Source organism: Macaca mulatta, chromosome 4 (genome assembly GCF_049350105.2).
Source record: "Macaca mulatta isolate MMU2019108-1 chromosome 4, T2T-MMU8v2.0, whole genome shotgun sequence".
NCBI classification, from domain to species: domain Eukaryota; kingdom Metazoa; phylum Chordata; class Mammalia; order Primates; family Cercopithecidae; genus Macaca; species Macaca mulatta.
Genome location: NC_133409.1, coordinates 48,379,132 through 48,403,637, shown reverse-complemented (window position 1 = coordinate 48,403,637; position 24,506 = coordinate 48,379,132). Strand labels below are relative to the sequence as shown.

Here is a 24,506-nt window from a genome sequence, read left to right as displayed (position 1 = left end):
TGAACCAAGTCAGAGAAGACAGACACTACACAAATAAAAGAATAAACATAATATGCCAGGTAGTGGTAATCGCCATGGATAAAATAAAGCAAGGTAAAGGAACAGAGAAAAATGAGAGGCTAATTCATATAGATCATTCATAGAAGCTTTGCTGAGCTTATTTGAGCAGACTTGAATGAAGTGAAAGAGTGAGCCAGGCGGATTTCTGAGGGTATTCTGTTACTTGCAACTGGATGCATCATTAACTTATACATCCAGTAAGTTCTTAGTCATTCTTCAAATAGAGCTTAGATGTCATTATTTCTGAGAAGTCTTTCAGGACCTCCCACCTACTTAAATTAACCCCTCTCGCTTTGCGGATACTTCTCTGCACCTTAAACACATGTATTATTATACTCATCACACCCTATTTTAATTTACTTGTTGATATAGCTTATAAAGCCGCCCTCCCTAGACTGTGAAACCTTTGAAAGACAGACTGATTTTCAGCCAACACTATCCTGACTCTTAGCACTCAGTACTTGCTACACAGTAGGCTCCATGGGTCCACAAATAATTACTGATTTGACGAGAACTTCTGTCCTTTGAACAGTCTAGATATAAACGTGCGGTTTTCCCTGTTATATATTTTAAAGTGGGCATCTATGTGAAATTTTGTTACAGTGTGACTATTATGTTTAAGAAATTTGTCTTGGAAGCATCAAAAAAGCTGACCACTCTGAGCTAGCATAAACGTGTGCAAATTAAATAGGTCACCTAAGCAGAAAATCTTTGGTTCTCAATTGAGGAGAAAAGAATACATGAGATGATTGAGAAGCAACCTGGTTTCTTATCAGTTACATATATCTAAACATACAATGTCCTTGATCTTTTGAAAAGTTATTAAAAAATAATTGTAAGATCACTTACGTAGTTTTGGTAATTACAGTTTTCTGAGCCTTTCTCCCGGTATTGGGAAAACATGGCTCATTTTCCTTACTGATCTTGAATGAATTCTCATCTATGAACCTTCCTTCTTAGGTAACTCGGTTCACATTCCTTATTTCAGTGCAGGCGGCAAGCATTTGATTAACTCCACCTGCAGTGTACTGGGTTTTACCATAAAACATGATCTAGCCAATGTATTTTTAACTTCAGAAGTGAAAAGAAAGGAAAAGGACATTTAAAGAAACTTAAAACATCAGTTAAGGCTTAAAGAAAATAGAAAAGTCTTGACTTTAGGTATCTGTGTGAAAATTTAATAAAGAGAGGATCAGAAGATATTAAGTGTATTTTTAAGTTGAATCCAGAATTTGTAGAATAGGGTAAACAATTTATTTTTTTAAATTTCCCCGTTAATATCAAAACAGAAGGAAAGGCATTTGCTTTTATTTATAATCTCAAATAGAATCAAATTCTCTTCCTTTATGTGTTATATTAACAGACCTTAATATTAGTCATTAATATTAATTTTCTGCTTTCCCATTTAAGCCAATCTCTTTCATTTAAAAATCAGTAATGAAACTACAATTTTTAAGTTGTAGGTTTATGACAATCTAAATTTATATGCATGTCAAAATTTTTCTTAAAGATAGCTTAGAATTAGCTAGTATGTCAACAAATGAAGACTTTTGGGAATTACTTTTTTAAAACAATAGCAATATACTTTTTCTTTGAGTTTGCATTTGAGATTTTAAATCCATTTTCCATGTTTCCTAAGGAAGCAGATACCATACAGTCCTATTACAAGTAAAATCAAGTTTTAAAGGATTTTGCAATAGGTTGATACCTATAAAATCTTCACCAAGTCTTTACAAGACATGATTATAACACTAGAAATGGTTACTTAACAAACAGCTTTCAGTCAAAACTCAGATAGGAAGGTCAAATTCCTGAAAAGTTAATACAGGCACGTGCCAGTTTGCTCCTAATAACCTGGACACCCATCCCAGGTTAGAACCGATCGAAATCTCCAAGGTCTCCTCAGACCCACTCAGAAAGGGCTATCATCTTCATACCGGGATGGGGCAGACCAGCACTGGGGCTAGAGCAACCAGACTAACACCAGGGCAAACGTGTACTGGTGAGGTTATGAGGTTAGATTACGTGCATTATTCAAGTTGAGCAGCTACAAACGAATAGGATGCATAATTTAGAATGAATAAAAAATGGATAATTAGTTGGGTATGGTGGCTTATCCCTGTAATCTGGCTACTCAGGAGACTGAGGCAGGAGAATCAGCTGAGGCCAGGAGTTCAAGACCAGCCTGGGAAATTTAGCGGGACCCCTGTCTCCAAAATAACTTTTAACTTAGCAGGGCATAGTGGTGCATGCCTATAGTCCTAGCTACTTGGGAGACTGAGGTGAGAGGATCCCTTAAGCCCAGGGGGTTGAGGCTGCAACAAAATATCATTGCACTGCATTCCAGCCTGGGAAACAGGGTGAAACCCTGTCTCTATAAAAAAAGGCAGCAAGTTTAAAATGTATAAATAATTGTTCTTTTTCATTAAAGAGCTTCTTTGGTAGACAGTTGGAGACACATTTAGGATTCCTGAGAGAGGCACTTTCATAGTCATTAAATTCATAGATATATATTTTATTTATTTATTTATTTGCTGTTTCTGCTCTTCTGTCATGCCCCCCTACTTTTGTGGTTAAAAGTCTAAGCCTAGTCTCTTAGCCATAATGGTATCTGCCAACACAAAAGTCAACAAACTCACAGGAGACAAAAGACATTCTTGGTCTGATTGCTCCTAATAAACTTCAGTGCTTCCAGACCACATAATGTCATAGAATTGTTTGTAATGATTCTTTAAAAGGGTGACAGGGTTCAGAAATAAACTGCACATGGTAAGAAGAGCCTCCCATGGGTTATCCTTGCAAAATTAGTTGCAAGGCTTTGGGAGTGCTGGTGGTTTCCGGCCATTAGCATTACTAATCAAGGCCAGCTTTGTATTTATGGGAATCTACACAAATCAGGATGATACATGCCATGTTCATTCAAGCAATCCTGCCTGATTTCTTCAAGGTTATGCTGAAATAAAACTTTCCTCCAATTATCTTTGATTGGAATGTTTCATGATTTTTATGTATCCTTGAGATGAAGAGAGAGCCTGAAGTGGATGCATTAGGTGCATGGGTCACAAAATCATATTTAGGGCTTCATGCTCACATAAAGCAATTACTGACAACTCTCAATTAACCTCGTTACTGGAGGAAGCATTAATGCAGAAAATACAAATCCCAGATAACCCACCCATGTCTTTCTTGCTGCCATGGTTTCAGCTGAGATGAGAGAGAGAGAAAGAGAGAGATAATGGGAGCATCAGGAGAAGCTCAGGGGCCAATAGATCTCTTCAGGAAAATTTATACAAAGTTGATAAATTCAGCTGTACAGACGTAATGTATTCACTCTTTACTCTCTTTTTATGCCCGATGCCATTTTGCCTGTAGCCAGGGAAGCACTCTGCAAGGTTGGCAGTGCCCCAGCTGTCAGGGTGGTAGTGCAGGGGAGGCCTCTGGGGACCACAGGAGGACCCAAAGCTGAGGCTCTGCACCTGCAGCTATAGGATGCCCGGTGCTCCCCTGGCACAGAGAGGGTGCTTAAGAATTTTGTCCTTTAGGATTTTGACTGTGTCCACCAAAATGATGAAGACATTTACTTGTAAATGTTATCATTAATCATCTGCACACATGATAAGCATTTTTATGCTACAGATTCCTACAGGCATAATTCTGGTTCCATCCGTTCCTGGCCATTAATGCTCTTCCATCCTTCTGATGTAATGAGCCCTCCAGGTTGGCACCTCCATTCCAGGCCTGGAGGCACAGAAAAAGTAAATATGATGCTTCTTCAAGTGATTCCTTGTGACATTGCTTCAGGGAGAGTTTGCATTTTAATAAGGAAGAAAGTCATAAGTCATAAGAATGAAACTACAGCAGGATTCTGGACCCTTCTGAGCAACTGGGGGAATAGGGAAAAAGGTAAAGGACAGGGGAGGCTCTGAAGTCACAGCAAAGACACAGCACCTTGGAAAGGAAAGGTAGGAAATAAGTTTAGGGAGAGAAAGATGAAAAAATCACAAAATTAAAGGTTTTAGTGAAAAAAAAAATGTTGTGTTAAAATACTGATATAGTTTGGCTGTGTCCCCATGCAAATCTCATCTTGAATGGTAGCTCCCATAATCTCTATGTGTCGTGGGATGGACCCAGTGGGAGGTAATTGAATCATGGGGGAGTTTTTCCCATGCTGTTCTCATGATAGTGAATAAGTCTCACAAGATCTGATGCTTTATACAGGGGAGTTCCCCTGAACACACTCTCTTGCTTGCCACCATGTAAGACATAACTTTGCTCCTCCTTTGCCTTCCCTCATGATTGTGAGGCCTCCATAGCCCTGTGAAACTGTAAGTCAATTTAAACTCCTTTATAAATTACTCAAGTCTCAGGTATGTCTGCATTAGCAGTGTGAGAACAGATGAACACAAATACTTGTACAGAGGCACATTCATATCTTCTGTAAATATGACTTTGCAATAAAATTAATGGGATTTGGGAAGGAACAATTTATCAGGCTTTTTTTGGCCTCAAAATGAATTTCTGTGTATTAGAGTGAAAAGTCTGGTGGAAACTGCATAAACAGATATAAAATGTCAAATGACAGAGCAAGACAGAAATAGTAGAAAACATATGATGATTTCTAGAGAATACTGACCTAGATTCTTCTTAAAACAGGGGAGAGGAGGGAGAGAAAGGAGGGGTGGAAAGAGAAAAAGAAATGTCACTTTCTTTGAAAGGAACGTTAAAAAGTTTAGGAAAATAATAGACTAGTAACTATGAAGGGAACAGTGACTCACAATAACAGGGATGATTACGAAAGATGGAAATAGTGACTACAAAATATCAATGGGAAAAAAAAAAATGAGTTAAACACATCAGTGAGTTACACATCTCTAATTCCTTATCTATTCTTTGATTTCTTTTGTGATTCTCAAGGGCACTGATCCCCTCCATGTGCTGGGTGACACGGGAGGCCATGGTCGCAGCGATGAGGACTGTTCGGGCTGTCAGAGAGCCACTAGGACAGCTGCACCCACATGCCATGAAAGCATGATGCTGGGACTTCTGGTTTAAGAGGGATGGGGTGAGTGGGGATGAAAGGCACTTTTATTCCTCTTTTTTCTAAAACATAGGCAAAACAACGAAGACAGTGACAGATGGAGGAAAATATCAGATGTACTAAAACAAATAACTAAACAAAAAGGCCACCACTTGTTTTACAAACCATGAAGCATACATGGAGTAACTTTAGGAAAGACACTGAGAGTTGACATATACTTCAAGCTTCAGGCAGGTGCAAAACTTTCCCCCAAAGGAAGGTCAAAAATATCTAAAGGGCATATGCCATGAGCTTTTGAGGAGAGTAGCAAAATTTACAAAATAAGTCGAAATTTTCCCTGTAGAGACATAATTTAATACCACATACAGAAGGGAGCTAAGAGAAAACGTGTTAACACTGTACTTATATTTACTTTTTTTTTTTTTTTTTTTTTTTTTTTGAGACAGAGTCTTGCTCTGTTGCCCAGGCTGGAGTGCAGTGGTGAGATCTCAGCTCACTGCAACCTCCACCTCTCGGATTCAAGCTATTCTCCTGCATCAGCCTGCCGAGTAGCTGGGAATACAGGCGCCCACCACCACACCCGGCTCATTTTTCATATTTTTAGTAGAGACAGGGTTTCACTGTGTTAGCCAGGATGGTCTCGATCTCCTGGCCTCATGATCTGCCCGCCTCGGCCTCCCAAAGTGCTGGGATTACAGGCGTGAGCCACTGCGTCTGGCCTACTTTTTTATTGTATTACTATTGTAGTCCTTCTAGCCAACTAGGCTTCCACAGGCAATGACATGTCTGTAGAAATTTCAAGGGAGTAAATGTTAAAAAAGAAAAAAGTACACATGATATATATAATATATATACATATACTATATATTAGATATAGATGCATATACATGTACACACAGACTTATATTTTCTAGATAATTCTTTTATGCAGAAAGTATATATTTTTGTGCTTTACGCTAATGGAAATTTTCTCTTAGATGATTATTCTGATAGAAAGTATTTGAATTTTTTTTGGAAAGTCCAAAGAAGGAAATATTAAGTAATATGGAAAGCATAAAACTCTGCTATGCTAAACAATGGAATTTGAGAGACTTGCTGGTTAGCTTCAATCTGAGTACTCATTTAAATTTTCAGAGGACAAGGATGAGGGAATGAGGAGTGTGACCAAATTATAATGCTCTCTGGCCATTGTGTTGTTCTCAGGGTTAAGGGCTATTTATTTCATTCAAGAAAATACAATTTGGCACAGAGAAAAAGCAATTCAGTGACCATCTGAGTGCCTACTAATTGGTCTTAAAGCAAGCATGTAGGCCCATCTACCAGCTACAAACCTGACAAATATGAGTAATCCACTGGAAGGATTTATGAACAACTTTCTGACTCTTCCTACAATGGACTTGGGGCATGTGCTAGACCACATCACTGAGACTTCTGTTTTTCCCTGAAATCAGCTGGCAAATGAAAGGTCTGAATTGGAATTAAATACCAACCCCTTATGCATCTTTACAATTTGTGATATATATGAGTTCTCTTCTTCTTCTCCTGGCTACGCAGAGGTTAAAATCAGTAGGGTCTCTGAAGGCCTTTAAAAAACATGGTTTATGTGCAGATAATGGAAAATTAACAGACTTGTGAAGGAAGTTGAGTTATGGAGAGAATCTAACTGAAAACAATGAAAATTAATGAAGTCAAAACAGACCCAAACATTAAGAGGCATTTACTTCGGTGATAGTAGCTAATGGCACAGTTGGGTAACTGAAGAAGTATGAGCTAATACTGATTTCCTCTCCCAAGTTCAAAAAATACTAGCCTGGTTGACCCAAGGACCCTACCTTTCAAGTTTAGGCTGCTTAAGAAACTGTTATAGATTGAATTGTGTCCTCTGCAAAATTCATATGTGGAAGTCCTAACCCCCAGAATCTCACAATGTGACTGTATTTGGAGACTGGGTTTTTAAAGAGGTGATTATATATGGTTAAATGAGGTCATTAGGGGGCCCTAAAATAAATCTAATATGACTGCTATGCCTTATAAAAATAGGAAGTTTAGGCAAAGACAGGCACAGAGGGACAAGCATGTGAAGACACAGTCAGAAGGTGCCATCTGCAAGCCAAGGGGAGAGAGGCCTCAGAACACACGAACCCTGTGGACACCTGCATCTCAGACTTCAGCCTCCAGAATTATGAGAAAATAAATGTCTGTTGTTTAAGTCACCACATCTGTGATACTGACAGCTCTAGGAAACTAATAATACAGAAACCTTTTATAATGAACTCTTTTTTTTTTTCTCTTAGAAGTCTGAAATAAGAGCCAAGTTTCTTTTGTGGCGAAATGCATCCTCCATCATACTCACAACCCCAACAGGAAAGGCCAACACAGCTAACATCCAGTCCCGGAGAGAGATGAGCTTCTTGAGCTGCCTCTCTTGCTCCTGGTTCCCACTTCCTCGAGTCAGAAGACTGGAAAGATCAGTCAGCACACAGATGCCAAAAAAGACAGCCTGGATAACCTGTAGGGGGACAACAATCAGTATGAGTCATTAAGATCTAGAGACCCAAGCTGTGGAACAGCAAATGAGCTGCTGGTGTACAACATGACATCTGATAAGAAAGGATCAGAAGCATATTTTAAAGAGCTGCTCCTAGAAATAGAGAACAGACATTTACAACTTGCTAGTATAGAGAAAGTTCATCTTTAAAACACCACTTCCATTTTCACTCACCTCGGGACAAGTGCAAAACATGTGTGGACACACACATCTAAATAGAGCCCGACAGAAAGCAATATCAACGATCAAACTGGCAGGACCGTTATTTTAAAGCATCACGTCTATGGTTTGTAATGGTTTCTACTATGTCAAGTCTAAGTCAGGTCTATGGCTTCTACTAGTCAATATAATTAGTGAGTTTTAACAAACATCTAAGAAGTGAAAACAAAAGGGTGAGGATGGTCTGAATAATAGGACAATTCAGTCTAAATGTAAAAAACTTTCCTATGCTTTCATCTCTTACATTTAGATAGTTCTTCTACCAAAGGAAGTGGTAGGAAGTGGGTCCTTGAGTCATAAAAAAAATCGACTGCATGTAATAATTAAGGCTGATATGAAACAAGTTTTTGTTGTCAAACTTGAACCAAATGACCTCCTACTCAGGTTTTTAGTATTTATCGAAATAAAATATTTCCAAAGTAATATAAACAGAGATGTCCATACCATTTCTCCAATCCCCCCCCCCACAAAAAAACTACAGGTTGTATATTCCCCAAATCAATTACAAACGGAAGCATTTAGATCAGCTATGTTTCATTTACTTGGACTATGGCAGAGGGAGAACACTGCAGGCACCATACTGTAATGCAGCTAGGCAGATGATCATTCAAATTATGGAAAGGGCAGAAAATGTATCTCCTGTGCACAAAGTCATACCAAATTAGCACCAAGGATACATTCAGGAAAATTTTTCTGGCTGTTTTCCTACTGAAAATAGTTTACAGATTATATCTTTGTAAAAGACATAATTTTACTCATTGGCTCTTTAGAAAAGATAGCAAGTACCTTTTTTGGTAAATTTCCTCATTGGCAGTAGAAAAAGTCTGCGAACTCTCTGTGGATAGGGTCCTCACAAGGGAAGGAGGATCCTAAAAAGTATTTGGTTCCATCACTTAGCACAGCACTAGAACACTGAAATTGTTAACCTAGGCTTTCTGGAGTTCACCAAATCTTACTATTATTAGTCAGGCTTAGCCAGAGTAATGTTCTATGTTTCCTCATAACATAGCCTTTCTTTAGCTTCAGTGACTTAAGGTTTATTGTCATTCTTTCTACAGCCAGAAAAACCAGAGTAAGAGAAGCTAAGACTGCCACAATTGAGAACGACACAATAGAGGTGTTGGCAAGAGTCATGTTTTGATAGCTAGAAATAACTTAAATGACTCAGGGAATAATTTCATACTTAGAAAAAATTTCTATTTTCTATTTTTTATATACTTCTATTCATATCTTTCTATTTTTCATATCTTAGGACTTTAGATATTTGAATCTCTATGTTGGCCCTAATAGAGTTTGATTAAACTGGAGTGACCCTACCAGGGCATAATAATCTTCATGCTAATCTAGCTAGTAAACATAAAAAGGTGACTACTAACCAGGGAAATGCAAACTAAGACCACAATAAGATAGCATTTCTCACCAGTGTAATTATTTACAATTTAATTCTGACAATACCAAGTGTTACAAAGATGTAGAACAACCAGAAAGCTTATGGTAGGAATGTAAATCTGGACAACCAGTTTGAAAAACAACTGACAATATCTACAGATGCTCTTCAACTTATGATGCAGCTATGTCCCTATAAACTCATAGCAAACTGAAAATATCTTAAGTTGGAAATGCATTTAATACACCCGACCTATGGAATAGCATAGCTTAGCTTAGCCTATGTAAAATGTGCTCAGAACACACACATTAGCCTGCAGTTGGGGGAAGTCATCTAACACAAAGCCTATTTTATGATAAAATGTTGAAAATCGCATGTAACTTATTAAATATTGTACTGAACATGAAAAACAGAATGGTTTCATGAGTACACAAAGTATGGTTTCTATTGAATGTGATCATTTTCACACTAGCATAAAGTTGAAATATAATAAGTCAAAAATTTTGAGTTGTGGATCATCTATAGTAATTTAAAGGTTTGCCTTCATACCATAAACAACTAGACATACTCTATTTATTTATTGATATAATTATAAAGGGCATTCCCTACAGAAACTCTCATACATGTGTACTAATCATATCTACCAAAGGTTAATTTGAGTGTTCATTGCCTCAAAAAAGTTGAAATAACTATATATTCCTTTTTTTTATATTTCTTTTTTTTTTAAATTATACTTTAAGTTCTAGGGTACATGTGCATAATGTGCACGTTTGTTACATATGTATACTTGTGCCATGTTGCTGTGCTGCACCCATCAACTCGTCAGCACCTATCAACTCATCATTTACATCAGGTATAACCACCAATGCAATCCCTCCCCCTACCCCCTCCCCATGATAGGCCCCGGTGTGTGATGTCCCCCTTCCCGAGTCCAAGTGATCTCATTGTTCAGTTCCCACCTATGAGTGAGAACATGCAGTGTTTGGTTTTCTGTTCTTGTGATAGTTTGCTAAGAATGATGGTTTCCAGCTGCATCCATGTCCCTACAAAGGACACAAACTCATCCTTTTTTATGGCTGCATAGTATTCCAAGGTGTATATGTGCCACATTTTCTTAATCCAGTCTGTCACTGATGGACATTTGGGTTGATTCCAAGTCTTTGCTATTGTGAATAGTGCCGCAATAAACATACGTGTGCATGTGTCTTTATAGCAGCATGATTTATAATCCTTTGGGTATATACCCGGTAATGGGATGGCTGGGTCATATGGTACATCTAGTTCTAGATCCTTGAGGAATCGCCATACTGTTTTCCATAATGGTTGAACTAGTTTACAATCCCACCAACAGTGTAAAAGTGTTCCTATTTCTCCACATCCTCTCCAGCACCTGTTGTTTCCTGACTTTTTAATGATCGCCATTCTAACTGGTGTGAGATGGTATCTCATTGTGGTTTTGATTTGCATTTCTCTGATGGCCAGTGATGATGAGCATTTTTTCATGTGTCTGTTGGCTGTATGAATGTCTTCTTTTGAGAAATGTCTGTTCATATCCTTTGCCCACTTTTTGATGGGGTTGTTTTTTTTTCTTGTAAATTTGTTTGAGTTCTTTGTAGGTTCTGGATATTAGCCCTTTGTCGGATGAGTAGATTGCAAAAATTTTCTCCCATTCTGTAGGTTGCCTGTTCACTCTGATGGTAGTTTCTTTTTCTGTGCAGAAGCTCTTTAGTTTAATGAGATCTCATTTGTCAATTTTGGCTTTTGCTGCCATTGCTTTTGGTGTTTTAGACATGAAGTCTTTGCCCATGCCTGTGTCCTGAATGGTACTACCTAGGTTTTCCTCTAGGGTTTTTATGGTATTAGGTCTAACATTTAAGTCTCTAATCTATCTTGAATTAATTTTCGTATAAGGAGTAAGGAAAGGATCCAGTTTCAGCTTTCTACTTATGGCTAGCCAATTTTCTCAGCACCATTTATTAAATAGGGAATCCTTTCCCCATTTCTTGTTTCTCTCAGGTTTGTCAAAGATCAGATGACTGTAGATGTGTGGTATTATTTCTGAGGACTCTGTTCTGTTCCATTGGTCTATATCTCTGTTTTGGTACCAGTACCATGCTGTTTTGGTTACTGTAGCCTTGTAGGATAGTTTGAAGTCAGGTAGCGTGATGCCTCCAGCTTTGTTCTTTTGACTTAGGATTGTCTTGGAGATGCGGGCTCTTTTACGGTTCCATATGAACTTTAAAGCAGTTTTTTCCAATTCTGTGAAGAAACTCATTGGTAGCTTGATGGGGATGGCATTGAATCTATAAATAATCTTGGGCAGTATGGCCATTTTCACGATATTGATTCTTCCTATCCATGAGCATGGTATGTTCTTCCATTTGTTTGTGTCCTCTTTTATTTCACTGAGCAGTGGTTTGTAGTTCTCCTTGAAGAGGTCCTTTACATCCCTTGTAAGTTGGATTCCTAGGTATTTTATTCTCTTTGAAGCAATTGTGAATGGAAGTTCATTCCTGATTTGGCTCTCTGTTTGTCTGTTACTGGTGTATAAGAATGCTTGTGAGTTTTGCACATTAATTTTTTATCCTGAGACTTTGCTGAAGTTGCTTATCAGCTTAAGGAGATTTTGGGCTGAGACAATGGGGTTTTCTAAATATACAATCATGTCATCTGCAAACAGGGACAATTTGACTCCTCTTTTCCTAACTGAATACCCTTGATTTCTTTCTCTTGCCTGATTGCCCTAGCCAGAACTTCCAACACTATGTTGAATAGGAGTGGTGAGAGAGGGCATCCCTGTCTTGTGCCAGTTTTCAAAGGGAATTTTTCCAGTTTTTGCCCATTCAGTATGATATTGGCTGTGGGTTTGTCATAAACAGCTCTTATTATCTTGAGGTACGTTCCATCAATACCGAATTTATTGAGCGTTTTTAGCATGAAGGGCTGTTGAATTTTGTCAAAAGCCTTTTCTGCATCTATTGAGATAATCATGTGGTTCTTGTCTTTGGTTCTGTTTATATGCTGGATTATGTTTATTGATTTGCGAATGTTGAACCAGCCTTGCATCCCAGGGATGAAGCCCACTTGATTATGGTGGATAAGCTTTTTGATGTGCTGCTGAATCCGGTTTGCCAGTATTTTATGGAGGATTTTTGCATCGATGTTCATCAGGGATATTGGTCTAAAATTCTCTTTTTTTGTTGTGTCTCTGCCAGGCTTTGGTATCAGGATGATGTTGGCCTCATAAAGTGAGTTAGGGAGGATTCCCTCTTTTTCTATTGATTGGAATAGTTTCAGAAGGAATGGTACCAGCTCCTCCTTGTACCTCTGGTAGAATTCAGCTGTGAATCCATCTGGTTCTGGACTTTTTTTCGTTGGTAGGCTATTAATTATTGCCTCAATTTCAGAGCCTGCTATTGGTCTATTCAGGGATTCAACTTCTTCCTGGTTTAGTCTTGGAAGAGTGTAAGTGTCCAGGAAATTATCCATTTCTTCTAGATTTTCTAGTTTATTTGCATAGAGGTGTTTATAGTATTCTCTGATGGTAGTTTGTATTTCTGTGGGGTCGGTGGTGATATCCCCTTTATCATTTTTTATTGCGTCTATTTGATTCTTCTCTCTTTTCTTCTTTATTAGTCTTGCTAGCGGTCTGTCAATTTTGTTGATCTTTTCCAAAAACCAACTCCTGGATTCGTTGATTTTTTGGAGGGTTTTTTGTGTCTCTATCTCCTTCAGTTCTGCTCTGATCTTAGTTATTTCTTGCCTTCTGCTAGCTTTTGAATGTGTTTGCTCTTGCTTCTCTAGTTCTTTTAATTGTGATGTTAGAGTGTCAATTTTAGATCTTTCCAGCTTTCTCTTGTGGGCATTTAGTGCTATAAATTTCCCTCTACACACTGCTTTAAATGTGTCCCAGAGATTCTGGTATGTTGTATCTTTGTTCTCATTGGTTTCAAAGAGCATCTTTATTTCTGCCTTCATTTCGTTATGTACCCAGTAGTCATTCAGGAGCAGGTTGTTCAGTTTCCATGTAGTTGAGCGGTTTTGATTGAGTTTCTTAGTCCTGAGTTCTAGTTTGATTGCACTGTGGTCTGAGAGACAGTTTGTTATAATTTTTGTTCTTGTACATTTGCTGAGGAGTGCTTTACTTCCAATTATGTGGTCAATTTTGGAATAAGTGTGATGTGATGCTGAGAAGAATGTATATTCTGTTGATTTGGGGTGGAGAGTTCTATAGATGTCTATTAGGTCTGCTTGCTGCAGAGATGAGTTCAATTCCTGGATATCCTTGTTAACTTTCTGTCTCGTTGATCTTTCTAATGTTGACAGTGCAGTGTTGAAGTCTCCCATTATTATTGTATGGGAGTCTAAGTCTCTTTATAAGTCTCTAAGGACTTGCTTTATGAATCTGGGTGCTCCTGTATTGGGCGCATATATATTTAGGATAGTTAGCACTTCCTGTTGAATTGATCCTTTTACCATTATGTAATGGCCTTTTTTGTCTCTTTTGATCTTTGATGGTTTAAAGTCTGTTTTATCAGAGACTAGTATTGCAACCCCCGCTTTTTTTTGTTCTCCATTTGCTTGGTAAATCTTCCTCCATCCCTTTATTTTGAGCCTATGTATGTCTCTGCGAGTGAGATGGGTCTCCTGAATACAGCAGACTGATGGGTCTTGACTCTTTATCCAGTTTGCCAGTCTGTGTCTTTTAATTGGAGCATTTAGTCCATTTACATTTAACTATATATTTCTTAATAGTTGACTGGATAAGTAATTGTATTATATTCATACAATGGAAATCTAAACAAATATAAACATTTTATTTTCACAGCAAAATGTTAAACCAAAAAAAAAAAAAAAAGGAAACCAGGAAAGAATAGTATGTTCCAACACAATTAAAATCAATTTCAAAAAAACGAAAAGATAAATTTAAGGATGCAGGGATATGAAGTAATATATGAAGAAATGAGTGGGAATTAATAACATTTCATTAAGGTACCTCTAGAGAGAGAAAGATAAGATTGGAGGAAATATTATCCATACAGGGCCTCAACTGTACAAATAATATTTTATTTCTTAAGTTGGTTATTTGGCACACTGAAATTGATTGTATTCTTCTCTCTCTATTTCATTGGTGCAAAATATTTCCAAATAAAAGTTTAAAGAGAGTGGTTTTTATTCTTTTGAAATATAGCTGGTTAGCTTCTTTCAAATCCTTCCCTTCTAAGTCAATATCCCTTAGTTTTAAAGATTGACAAAAAATCGAATTTGGGAAGCTCAAAAAGCCTAGTTTCTGAATTACATGTAAAATTTCTGTGGGATTTTGGTTTACAGGCAAAGGAAATAGAATATTGCCTTGGTACTGATAAAGCATAAATACCTGGAGACCACTGAATTTTTTTATGCAGCCTGGAAAGCAAGGAAACATGATGGAGCCTAAGTCCAAGAAGGAAAGTTCTGGTTAAAGCTATTGCAATGCCTTCCAAAGACAAGTGAATTCACTACTACTGTTCACCTAAAAACTCCATGATACAGTAACTGGACCAGGTTTGCCTTCATACCATAAACAACTAGACATTTGAACTAAATATATGAACCAGCCTTTTCAGATATTGGACTTTTTACTCAGCAGTCAGTCAGATAAATCTCTTTTTAAAGGGTTTACCAGATGAAATCAAGTCCATCTTAGATGATTTTCCTTTTTCCATATGAAGTAATGTTGTTACAAGAATAATCATATTCACATTTTTCCCAAACTCTACTGGAGGGGAATACACAAAGGTTAATGTCTTTGGGGGTCATTTCAGAAGTCTGTCTACTACAAGCAATCGGCTAAACAATTCTCAAAGCTCATTCAAGATACAGATGTATTCCAGTTCTGACTAATCACATAGGAGAGGGCTTATTGGCTACAACAGGCATTCAGTAGAGACCCAAGAAATCTCATGCCTACATAGCGGTACTAACATAGCCCTGGAATAAGGCTAACATAGATCCACCCCGACAATACTTAAAAATAGCCCTCAAACAAACAGAAAAAAACTGTTCTACAAGTAGTTTAAATGCCTATTAAAAACAAAATTCTACATTCTTTAAAGGAAGATAACAAATTACAGACATTCAATAACATAGCTCACAATGGTCATCATCCAATAAAAATTACTGAACATGTCAAGCAGTAGAAAAATATCCTTAACCATAAGAAAAGCCATTCAATAAAAACAGATGTAGAAATAACAGAAATATTAGAATTGGTAGACAAGGGCATTAAACAACTAAATTAAATCAGTTCAAAAAGTTAAAGGAAGACATAAAAATAGTGAGAGAAATAAGATATTAAAAAGAATCAAAGTTAATATTCAAAAGTTAAAAAAATCTGAAATCAAAAAGTCACTGTATGGAAATAATAGCAGATGAGACACTGAAAAAGAAAAGATTAAAAACTGAATACATAGAAAACATGAAACTGTCCAAAATTAATCACTGAAAGAAGAAAGACTTTAAATATTAACAATCTAAGTGAACTGTGAGAAAATATCAAGCAGTCTAACATATGTGTATTGGAGACACAAAGGAGAAAAGGGTGGTCAGATAGGAAAAAAAAAAAAACTGAAGAAATAATGGCTGAAGTTTTTCCAACTTTTCTGAAAACTATAAACCCACAGATCCAAGAAGCTCAACAGTGGAGTATACACAAAGAAAACCACATCAATGACCAGTGTAATCAAATTTCATAAAATTTTGATAAAGATGGACATTTTAAAGCCACTGGAGGGAAAAAAAAATATCACCATACAGAACAAAAAGAATTAACACATATTTCTTGTGTAAAATGATCCAAGCCAAGAAACAATGAAACAATATCTTTTAAGTTTTATAAGGGAGAAAACACTGTCAAAGGTGAAAGACTTCAGATAAACAGAAATGGAGAGAATTAATTATGATTAGACTTCCACTAAACGATATATGAGAGGAATGAAGAAATGATATCACATATGGAAATCTATACAGATCAATGACAATTGTTGAAAAATAGATGTGGATAATATACACATGAAAATAAATATAAAAGATTTTTACTTTTCTAATTTCTACATTTATTAAGATAATTAACTAAAGCAAAAATATAACTATTTTATGAGGTTTTAACAATATTTAGAAGTAAAATTTATAATAACAACAGCACCAAGGACAAGAAAGAAAGAATGGACAGTATACAGTTGTTAAGGTTCTTACATTACATATAAAGTTGTATAATTTCAGTTGGCAGCAGACTGTGATAAGTTAAATATGCATATTGTAAACCACAGATAAACCATTAAAAGAATAGAGGGGATTAGCCAATGTATTAGTTGTCCACTGCTGCATAACAAATTACCACAAACTTAGCAGCTAAAACACCAACAATATATTACTTCTCAGTTTGTAGTTCAGGTGCCCAGTAAGGTTACTCTAGGTTTTATGGTTAGGGTACCACAACACCAAAATTAATGTGTTGGCCAAGCTAGGCCCTTATGTGTCTGAAAGAAAAGATCTACACTCAAGCTCATTCAGGTTGGTAGAATCCAATCCCTTGACATTGTGAGACTAAGATTCGTGTTTCTTTATTGGCTGTTGGCTAGGGTCACTCTCAGCTCCTCGTGTCTGTTCTCCAGTCCTTGTACATGGTCCCTTGCATCTTCAAAGCCAGCAAGAGAATGTTGAATCCTTCTTATGCTTCAGATCTCTGACTTTTCTTTCTGCTTTCCTCATCTCTCATTGGCTTGAAAAAGTTCTCTGCCTTTAAGACTTGTGTGATATAATCAAGCCCACCTGGACAGTGTTCATTTCTTAAGGCTATATATCATAACACAATGAAAGGAATTATATCTCATCATATTCACAGGTTCCTGACATTAGTGTGAAACATCTTTGGGGGCCATTTTAAAAATTTGGTCTCCCACAGCTAATAAGCCAATAGTGGAAACAAAATGAAATACTAGCAATATTAAATTAATTCAGGAAAAAGTCAAAAATTGGGGGAAAGGAAGAAAGAATAAATGGAACAAAAAGGAAACACTAAGATATCAGACTTAACCCAACAATGTCTGTAATTATACTAAATATAAATGGTTTAAGCTCTCCAATGCAAAGGCACAGATTATCAGATTGGATTTTAAAAACCAAACCAAAACAAAAAAGCATGTAAGTATAAATGTTAAGTTGGTTAAAAGTAAACGAATGCAAACACTAACCATCAGAAAGCTGAAGTAACTACACTAATATTAAAGTAGGTTTCCAGCATGTTCTCACTTATAACTGACAGCTAAATGATGAGAACACATGGACACAGACAGGGGAACAACACACAGTGGTGTCTATTGAGGGGTGGAGGTGGGAAGAGGGAGAGGGTCAGGAATAATAACTAACGGTACCAGGCTAATACCTGGGTGATGAAATAATCTGTACAACAATCCCCAGTGACGCACATTTACCTAAGTAACAATTTGCACATGTACCCCTGAATTTAAAAATTCTTTTTTTTTTTCTTGAGACAGAGTCTCACTCTGTCACTCAAGTTAGAGTGCAGTTGCAAGATCTCAGCTCACTGCAACTTCTGCCTCCTGGGTTAAAGTGATTCTCCTGCCTCAGCCTCCCCAGTAGCTAAGATTACAGGGATGTGCCACCACACCCAGCTAATTTTTGTATTTTTCATAAAGATGCGGTTTTACCATGTTGACCAGACTGGCAGGTTTCGAACTCCTGACCTCGTGATCTGCCCACCTCAGCTTCCCAAAGTGCTGGGATTACAGGTGTGAGCCACCATGCCCAGCCTCAAAAGTTCTTTTTATTAAGTAGGTTTCCAGAGCAAGCTAAGCATACAGTAGGGAACACTTTTTTCTCTTTCGAGCCTTCATAGTCAGCTACACTGTAGAGATAAATTTTTCTTTGTGAGACCTTAGATTTTTTCTACTTCACAAACCTCAGGATAGCCAGGGACTCAATAAAAAGATCACTTTAAATTGTTTTAAAGTATATATCAGCCAGGCGTGGTGGCTTACGCCTGTAATCCCAGCACTTTGGTAGGCTGAGACAGGTGGATCACAAGGTCAAGAGATCAAGACGATCCTGGCCAACATGGTGAAACCTCATCTCTATTAAAAGTGCAAAAATTAGCCGGGCATGGTGGCGCGCACTTGTGATCCCAGCTACTCGGAAGGCTGAGGCAGGAGAATCACTTGAATCCAGGAGGCGGAAGTTGCAGTGAGCCGGGATCATGCCACTGCATTCTAGCCTGGTGACCAAGGGAGACACCGTCAAAAAAAAAAAAAAAAAAAAAAAAAAAAGTATTTATCTACATAAGGAATATTACCAAAAATAATGAGGAACATTTCATAATGATAAAAAAAATCAATTAATCAAGAAGCCATAATGATCTTAAATATAGATGGACCTAATATCAGACCTCCAAAATAGAGGAAGAAGAATCCAATTTAACTAAATTACTCAATAATTTTTTATATAAATAAGTAATTTACTAATTCTTAGGAAATAGTTGCTTTTATAAAGATTTAAAAGAAAAGGAATAGGAATAGGAAGGAACTTTAACATGAAAAAAAGGAAAAAAACAGAATCTCGAATTCTAGGAGAGGGAAAAAACAAGATAATTTCTGCAAATCTAAATGTAATAGTCTAAGCAACACTTTCTCAGATTTATATAATTAAGAGTATGTACAAATGAAGTCTTAATGCTTTTCTACAGTTGATTCATCTTCTTACCCAATGGTGTCATCTAACACAGCAGTTCCCTCACTCTCTGTAGACCTCTCTGCTTGTTCTCCCCTACTTGGGACTATAGTACGGCCCCCACCTCACCTGAACTGCTAAGAAGACTTCCCCAAAGAGTGTACATGGAGGTCAGGGGAAGGAGGTACTACAAAATAATTTTTTCCTATTTTCTTTTTTTTCAGATGGAGTCTTGCTCTGTTGCCCAGGCTCAGGGCAGTGGCATGATCTCGGCTCACTGCAAGCTCTGCCTCCTGGGTTCATGCCATTCTCCTGTAGCTGGGACTACAGGTGCCCACCACCACATCCAGCTACTTTTTTGAATTTTTGTTAGAGATGGGGTTTCACCATGTTAGCCAGGATGGTCTTAATCTGACCTCGTGATCCACCTGCCTCGGCCTCCCAAAGTGCTGGGATTACAGGTGTGAGCCACCACGCCCAGCCATTTTTTCTTATTTTCTAAACACAAGGAGACAAAGAGGAAATGTTTGGGTTTTGTTACTGTTTCTTTAATTCACATTGGTTAGTCCTCAAAAGATAATGTCTAAAAATTATGAAACAGTCTATCCTTCTCAGGAAAGAAGCATAAACTTACTTTTGGTTATTTGCTTATTTAAGAAGCAGTTTGCCAATACCATTAAAACACTTGAGGTTTCTGTCACTTTATAAGAGTTTGATTTGAACTGACAGTTTACAAATCCCATTACAGACATTTTATGTGTGTTTTTCTGTTGCCTACACGAATCCTGCTGACCACTGCAACTTAAAATTCATTAAATTAACTGTTAAAAATGTAAAAGTTATATGGAGATGCACAAGTGGATCTTAAGCAGGATTACCTTGAAGTATTATTCAATTCCAGCCATTCTGCAGAGCTGGCACTTCCAAACCATCAACTCAGCATGACACACATATACACCATCTGGCTTTGGGTTCTTAGCAGGCTAGTTGCTCTTATTATTTTACATTGCATGTAGAAATGAAGTGGTCAAATGTATCATGTCTCTCCAAGAAATATAAATAGGAATAGATCAGAACAACAACAACAAAAATCCTAGGATTACTTTGGAGTCACTCAGTATTCATTTCTCTAAAATCTTCTCTACTGTTTAATTCCTTCTCCATCTTTTTTCTACACCTCCTCAACTCTCCCTGTCAGGAAATCATAGCTGACTTACTGAGTCATTTTAGATTTTAAATTCATTTTCGTAAGTATGGAAGTGTACTCAAATTCCATTCATGTCTTTATCTTTTTTGAAATGCACAATTGGTTTTGATTAAATTAATTTAATATTCTATTCTATTCTTTTTCTTCTCTGGAATGCACTAAACTATTACAATCCTGTTTGTACTATAGGACAAATTCATTAGACTTCTACCATTTATTCCTAAAACATATGTGATATAATTTATCCAGAATTACTTTTATTTCATCCCATTACATCATCTTCAATATCCTCAACTAAATTTAATTTTGGCTGGGCGCGGTGGCTCACACCTGTAATCCCAGCACTTTGGGAGGCCAAGGCAAATGGATCACTTGAGGTCAGGAGTTCCAGACTAGCCTGGCCAACATGGTGAAATCCCATCTCTACTAAAAATACAAAAATCAGCTGGGCATGGTGGTGGTGGTGCGTGCCTGTAATCCCAGCTACTTGGGAGGCTGAGGCATGAGAATCGCTTCAACATGGGAGGTGAAGGCTGTAGTGAGCCAAGATTATACCACTGCACTCCAGCCTTGACGACAGAGCAAGACTCTGTCTCAAAAAACAAAACAAAACAAAAACAATAACAACAAAATAAAACAAGAAAGGTCAGCACCAAAAAAAAAAAATCAAGCTATGTCCTTAATTAGTTGCTAATTTGTACATTTCTACCTAATTGACTAAACTCAGGCAAAACACAAGAATGCATCAAAATAAGAAAAGCAGCACTTTAAGTAAGAAATGGAATCATTATTTGTGTGAATTGTAAAAGGCCAGAGTATATTTGTCTTGACCTTTGGCCATAAGCTCCCCAGTGACTGGTAGCCAACGTATTCCACATTTTGATTACGTTGTACTTTTATAAAATTAATGTAAAGAACACCATAGATTTGTCTTGAAGATGGTTCATGTTTTCAAGTTCATTTTAGGCACAGCAGACAGAAGAAACAAGAAGATGGAATGCTGAGAAGGGCAGCAATGGAAAATGGAGTGACATGGATCATGGAATGAAGGAAAACTGTGGAGAGAACAGATGGGAAAGAGGCAGTGAGATTTATTGGTGTCATAAAGAAAGGCCTGGAACAGTCCCCATATGAGGATAAAACCATCAATTAAAGGGGAAATGATAAGGAAGAAATATCTACCTGGTCTCTTTTCTAACTAGAGAACATAAAGTATTATGTGACATTTAATAAATTTATATGTAATCCAGAGAGGAATAGTCTATCTACATATAAAATCTCTCTATAAAAGTCACACATGTCTAGATAGATAGATATCACTTGTAGACCTCCCTACTTGTGCTCCCCTACTCAGGACTATAGTATCTATATAGTTCCAAATATAGTACCAAATATATATGTACTATTGTCTGAGTAGGGGAGCACAAGTAGGGACTATATATATCTAGATATATATATGTACATATATAACATACATAGTTATATACGTGTGAAAGAGAGAGACAGAGAGAGTAGTTTGTCATACGCAGAAATGTAAGTAGCACATTTGGAGAAATGGTGTGAGCTTGAGACCTTCCTGTATTTCTGCTACAGTCACATATCGTGGTACTTTAGAGCAGAAAAAGTTATTTTGTTTTCAGTGCATAAAACTTTCAACGCAGTTCTTGCTGGAAAGCAACCTAGGCAGTATCTATGTTCAGCAAAGACTAAAATAAGTTAAGTAATGCATGGAAAGGATATAAAAACCATAAAATAGCAGTTCTATAAAACACCATCTTCAAGGGATCCCCCTTTCCACAGCTATCTTTCTTTTTAATAGTGCATAATTCTTTCTCCCTGTTATCAAGATCAAGAGTGAACTCCAAAGGTACTTTATCCCCGTGAGACAGTGACTCAGTATGAAACCAGAGGAGTGAATCCCACGAGGATTTCCTTTGCCTTTGTTTTCACTGCTTTCTTTGCCTGAGACATCTGAACATCCGGTAGCAATTCTACAACCAGGGGAGTCCATCATCACTTACCTGGAGTCCATGATCAGTTACATATTTGACTGCTACTCCGTAGAAAAATCAATGCATTTAAAAGAACCACAGGCTCTCTCTCTCTCCCTCATCCACTCAGATGATGCCCATTAGATGCACTGCCTGGTGAATTATCCTCTCCTACCCTTGGAGTGGGTTAGCCTGACTGAGCCAAAGTGGACTTCTCACTCTAATGACCGAAATTCTTTCTAAATCTGTCATCTAAGTGACATGCTTTAAGCCCAAGCTTTTTCAAGGAAACTTCACCACAAACATTTTTGAGGAGATGGGCTAACTGCACCATCAAATGTGTGGTTTGCAGAATGTGATTTAGAGTCCCTCCTTTTGTGCATAGATATTTACCTCATACTGCTCCATCTCATTACTGAAAATCGATGAAACAGGCCATAAGTCACCACTGGCAAGCAATTCATTCAGACGGGCAGGAAAAAAAATAAGTTTTCCAGTCAGAAATAATGTACATAGATAAGCAGCTTTGGGAATGAAAGCTTGTCAACATAATTCATTACAATATCACATAGTTGCTTTTAATATAGAAGTAGCAAGAAGAACAACCGTCTAAAGAAGGCATTTAGATATTCTTCACAAAGTAATGGGTACAATCACGCCATGTTCCCTCAACTGCAGGATAAATACACAGCAGGGACCTTCCCAGAGACTCCATTCTAATCTGCAAACAATGATAGAAAATTCTCCCCCAGGGTGTTCTGACCGTGCTTCCTCAGTTACCTGGGTGGAGCAGACGCTGACACTATGAGCTACTCAAAAATTTTACAGGCTTAAAGATTTTTACACTATCAATATTAGCATGAACTTTTGAACACTGAATTAAATATACCATTGATTTTTTTTAACAAATAATTATTGATTGCTATGTACAAAGCACTTAGTAAACTACTAATGCAGAAAGGCACACTATGAAACCAGTGTGCACTCTGCTACAAAGGTGAATATGCTTTACAGTGCCTAACCTCTAACTTAGCAGTATCTCCTTTTGCTAAGTATATGACATTTAGATTTAAGCACAATAATAGTGATAAGCAAATATTGGGGCGGAAAAAGATGTTGCATCTTTGATAATGTTCTGAAGTGCATTAAATTTTCTAACTTTGTAAATTATTTTGTCCCACTAAATTTTTATTCATGTTGGCAATTTTCTTCAACAGAAGATAATTAATTTAACTGCTAAAAATATCATTAAAGAGCTAGATCTCTCTGAAACCTAAATAAAATGTAAAGAAAACTATAAAAGGTACCCTGGACGTCAGGAAGAGCACCCCAAAAAAACAAAACTTGGAAAAGGACCTCCTCCCTAAGGATGGGCTTCAGACCTGATATGGTTTGGCTGTGTCCCCACCCAAAATCTCACCTTGAATTGTAATCCCCATAATCCCCATATGTCAAGGGCAGCACCAGGAGGAGGTAATTGGATCATGGAAGTGGTTTCCCACATGCTTTCTCGTGATAGTGAGTCTCACAAGATCCGATGGTTTTATAAGCATCTGGCATTCCCCCACTTGCACTCACTCTGTCCTGCCACCCTGTAAATAAAGTGCCTGCTTCTCCTTTGCCTTCCACCATGATTGTAAGTTTCCTGAGACCTCCCCAGCAACATGGAACTGTGAGTCAATTAAACCTCTTTCCTTTGTAAATTACCCTCGGGTATTTCTTCATAGCGACTGTGAGAACAGACCAATACAAGACCTCACTGGAAAAGGTGTTTGCAGCCTGCTGGAAGAGCCAAAGCTGCTGGGCAAGCAGGAAGCAGCCTTCCCAGGGGCAAGTGAGCCACCACTGATAAGCAGGTGCACAGAAGGAGTTCAGGGTCCACCATGGGCAGGAGACCTGGAGCATGTAGTGTCCTTGTTGGGAGGGCTTCAGGAAAGTGGTCACCGGAACAGGCTGGGGCTGTGAAGTCACTAAGGGACTGCACATTCCCTTGCCTGTGGCTGGGGCAGAGCAACACTGGATGTCCTTACACCTACACCACCGATGAGTGGGGTAGCAGCTGAAAACAGTAAGAGAGGCCCTTCCGCCTGCAATGGCCCTTCAGTGCTCTTTACTGAGAAAGCTCCACATCGACCCCTCTGTGAAGGAGAAATGCTCATAAAATCCAGTCCACTAAGGAACAGAAGGTGTTGAAGGGTGATTTGGAGCTGAAAGATGTTATATATGATAGCATGTAAATCACCATGACTTTGTTTATTTCTAGTAGCGTTGCTGACACTATTTCAGTTCTTCTTATGAACTGCAGAAGAATCATTTTAAAACATTTGCTTTTA

At 37.6% G+C, this 24,506-nt stretch overlaps 1 protein-coding gene across 13 annotated transcripts in view; it reads right to left on the bottom strand.

The window, feature by feature from the left end:
• AIG1 (androgen induced 1) overlaps positions 1-24,506 on the bottom strand; it is a 276,425-nt gene that overhangs the window by 191,121 nt on the left and 60,798 nt on the right. For all 13 annotated transcript variants that reach the window (XM_077998529.1, XM_077998530.1, XM_077998535.1 and 10 more), the window contains 1 exon segment: positions 7,452-7,607. In XM_077998529.1, coding sequence (XP_077854655.1) covers positions 7,452-7,607 — 156 coding nt within the window.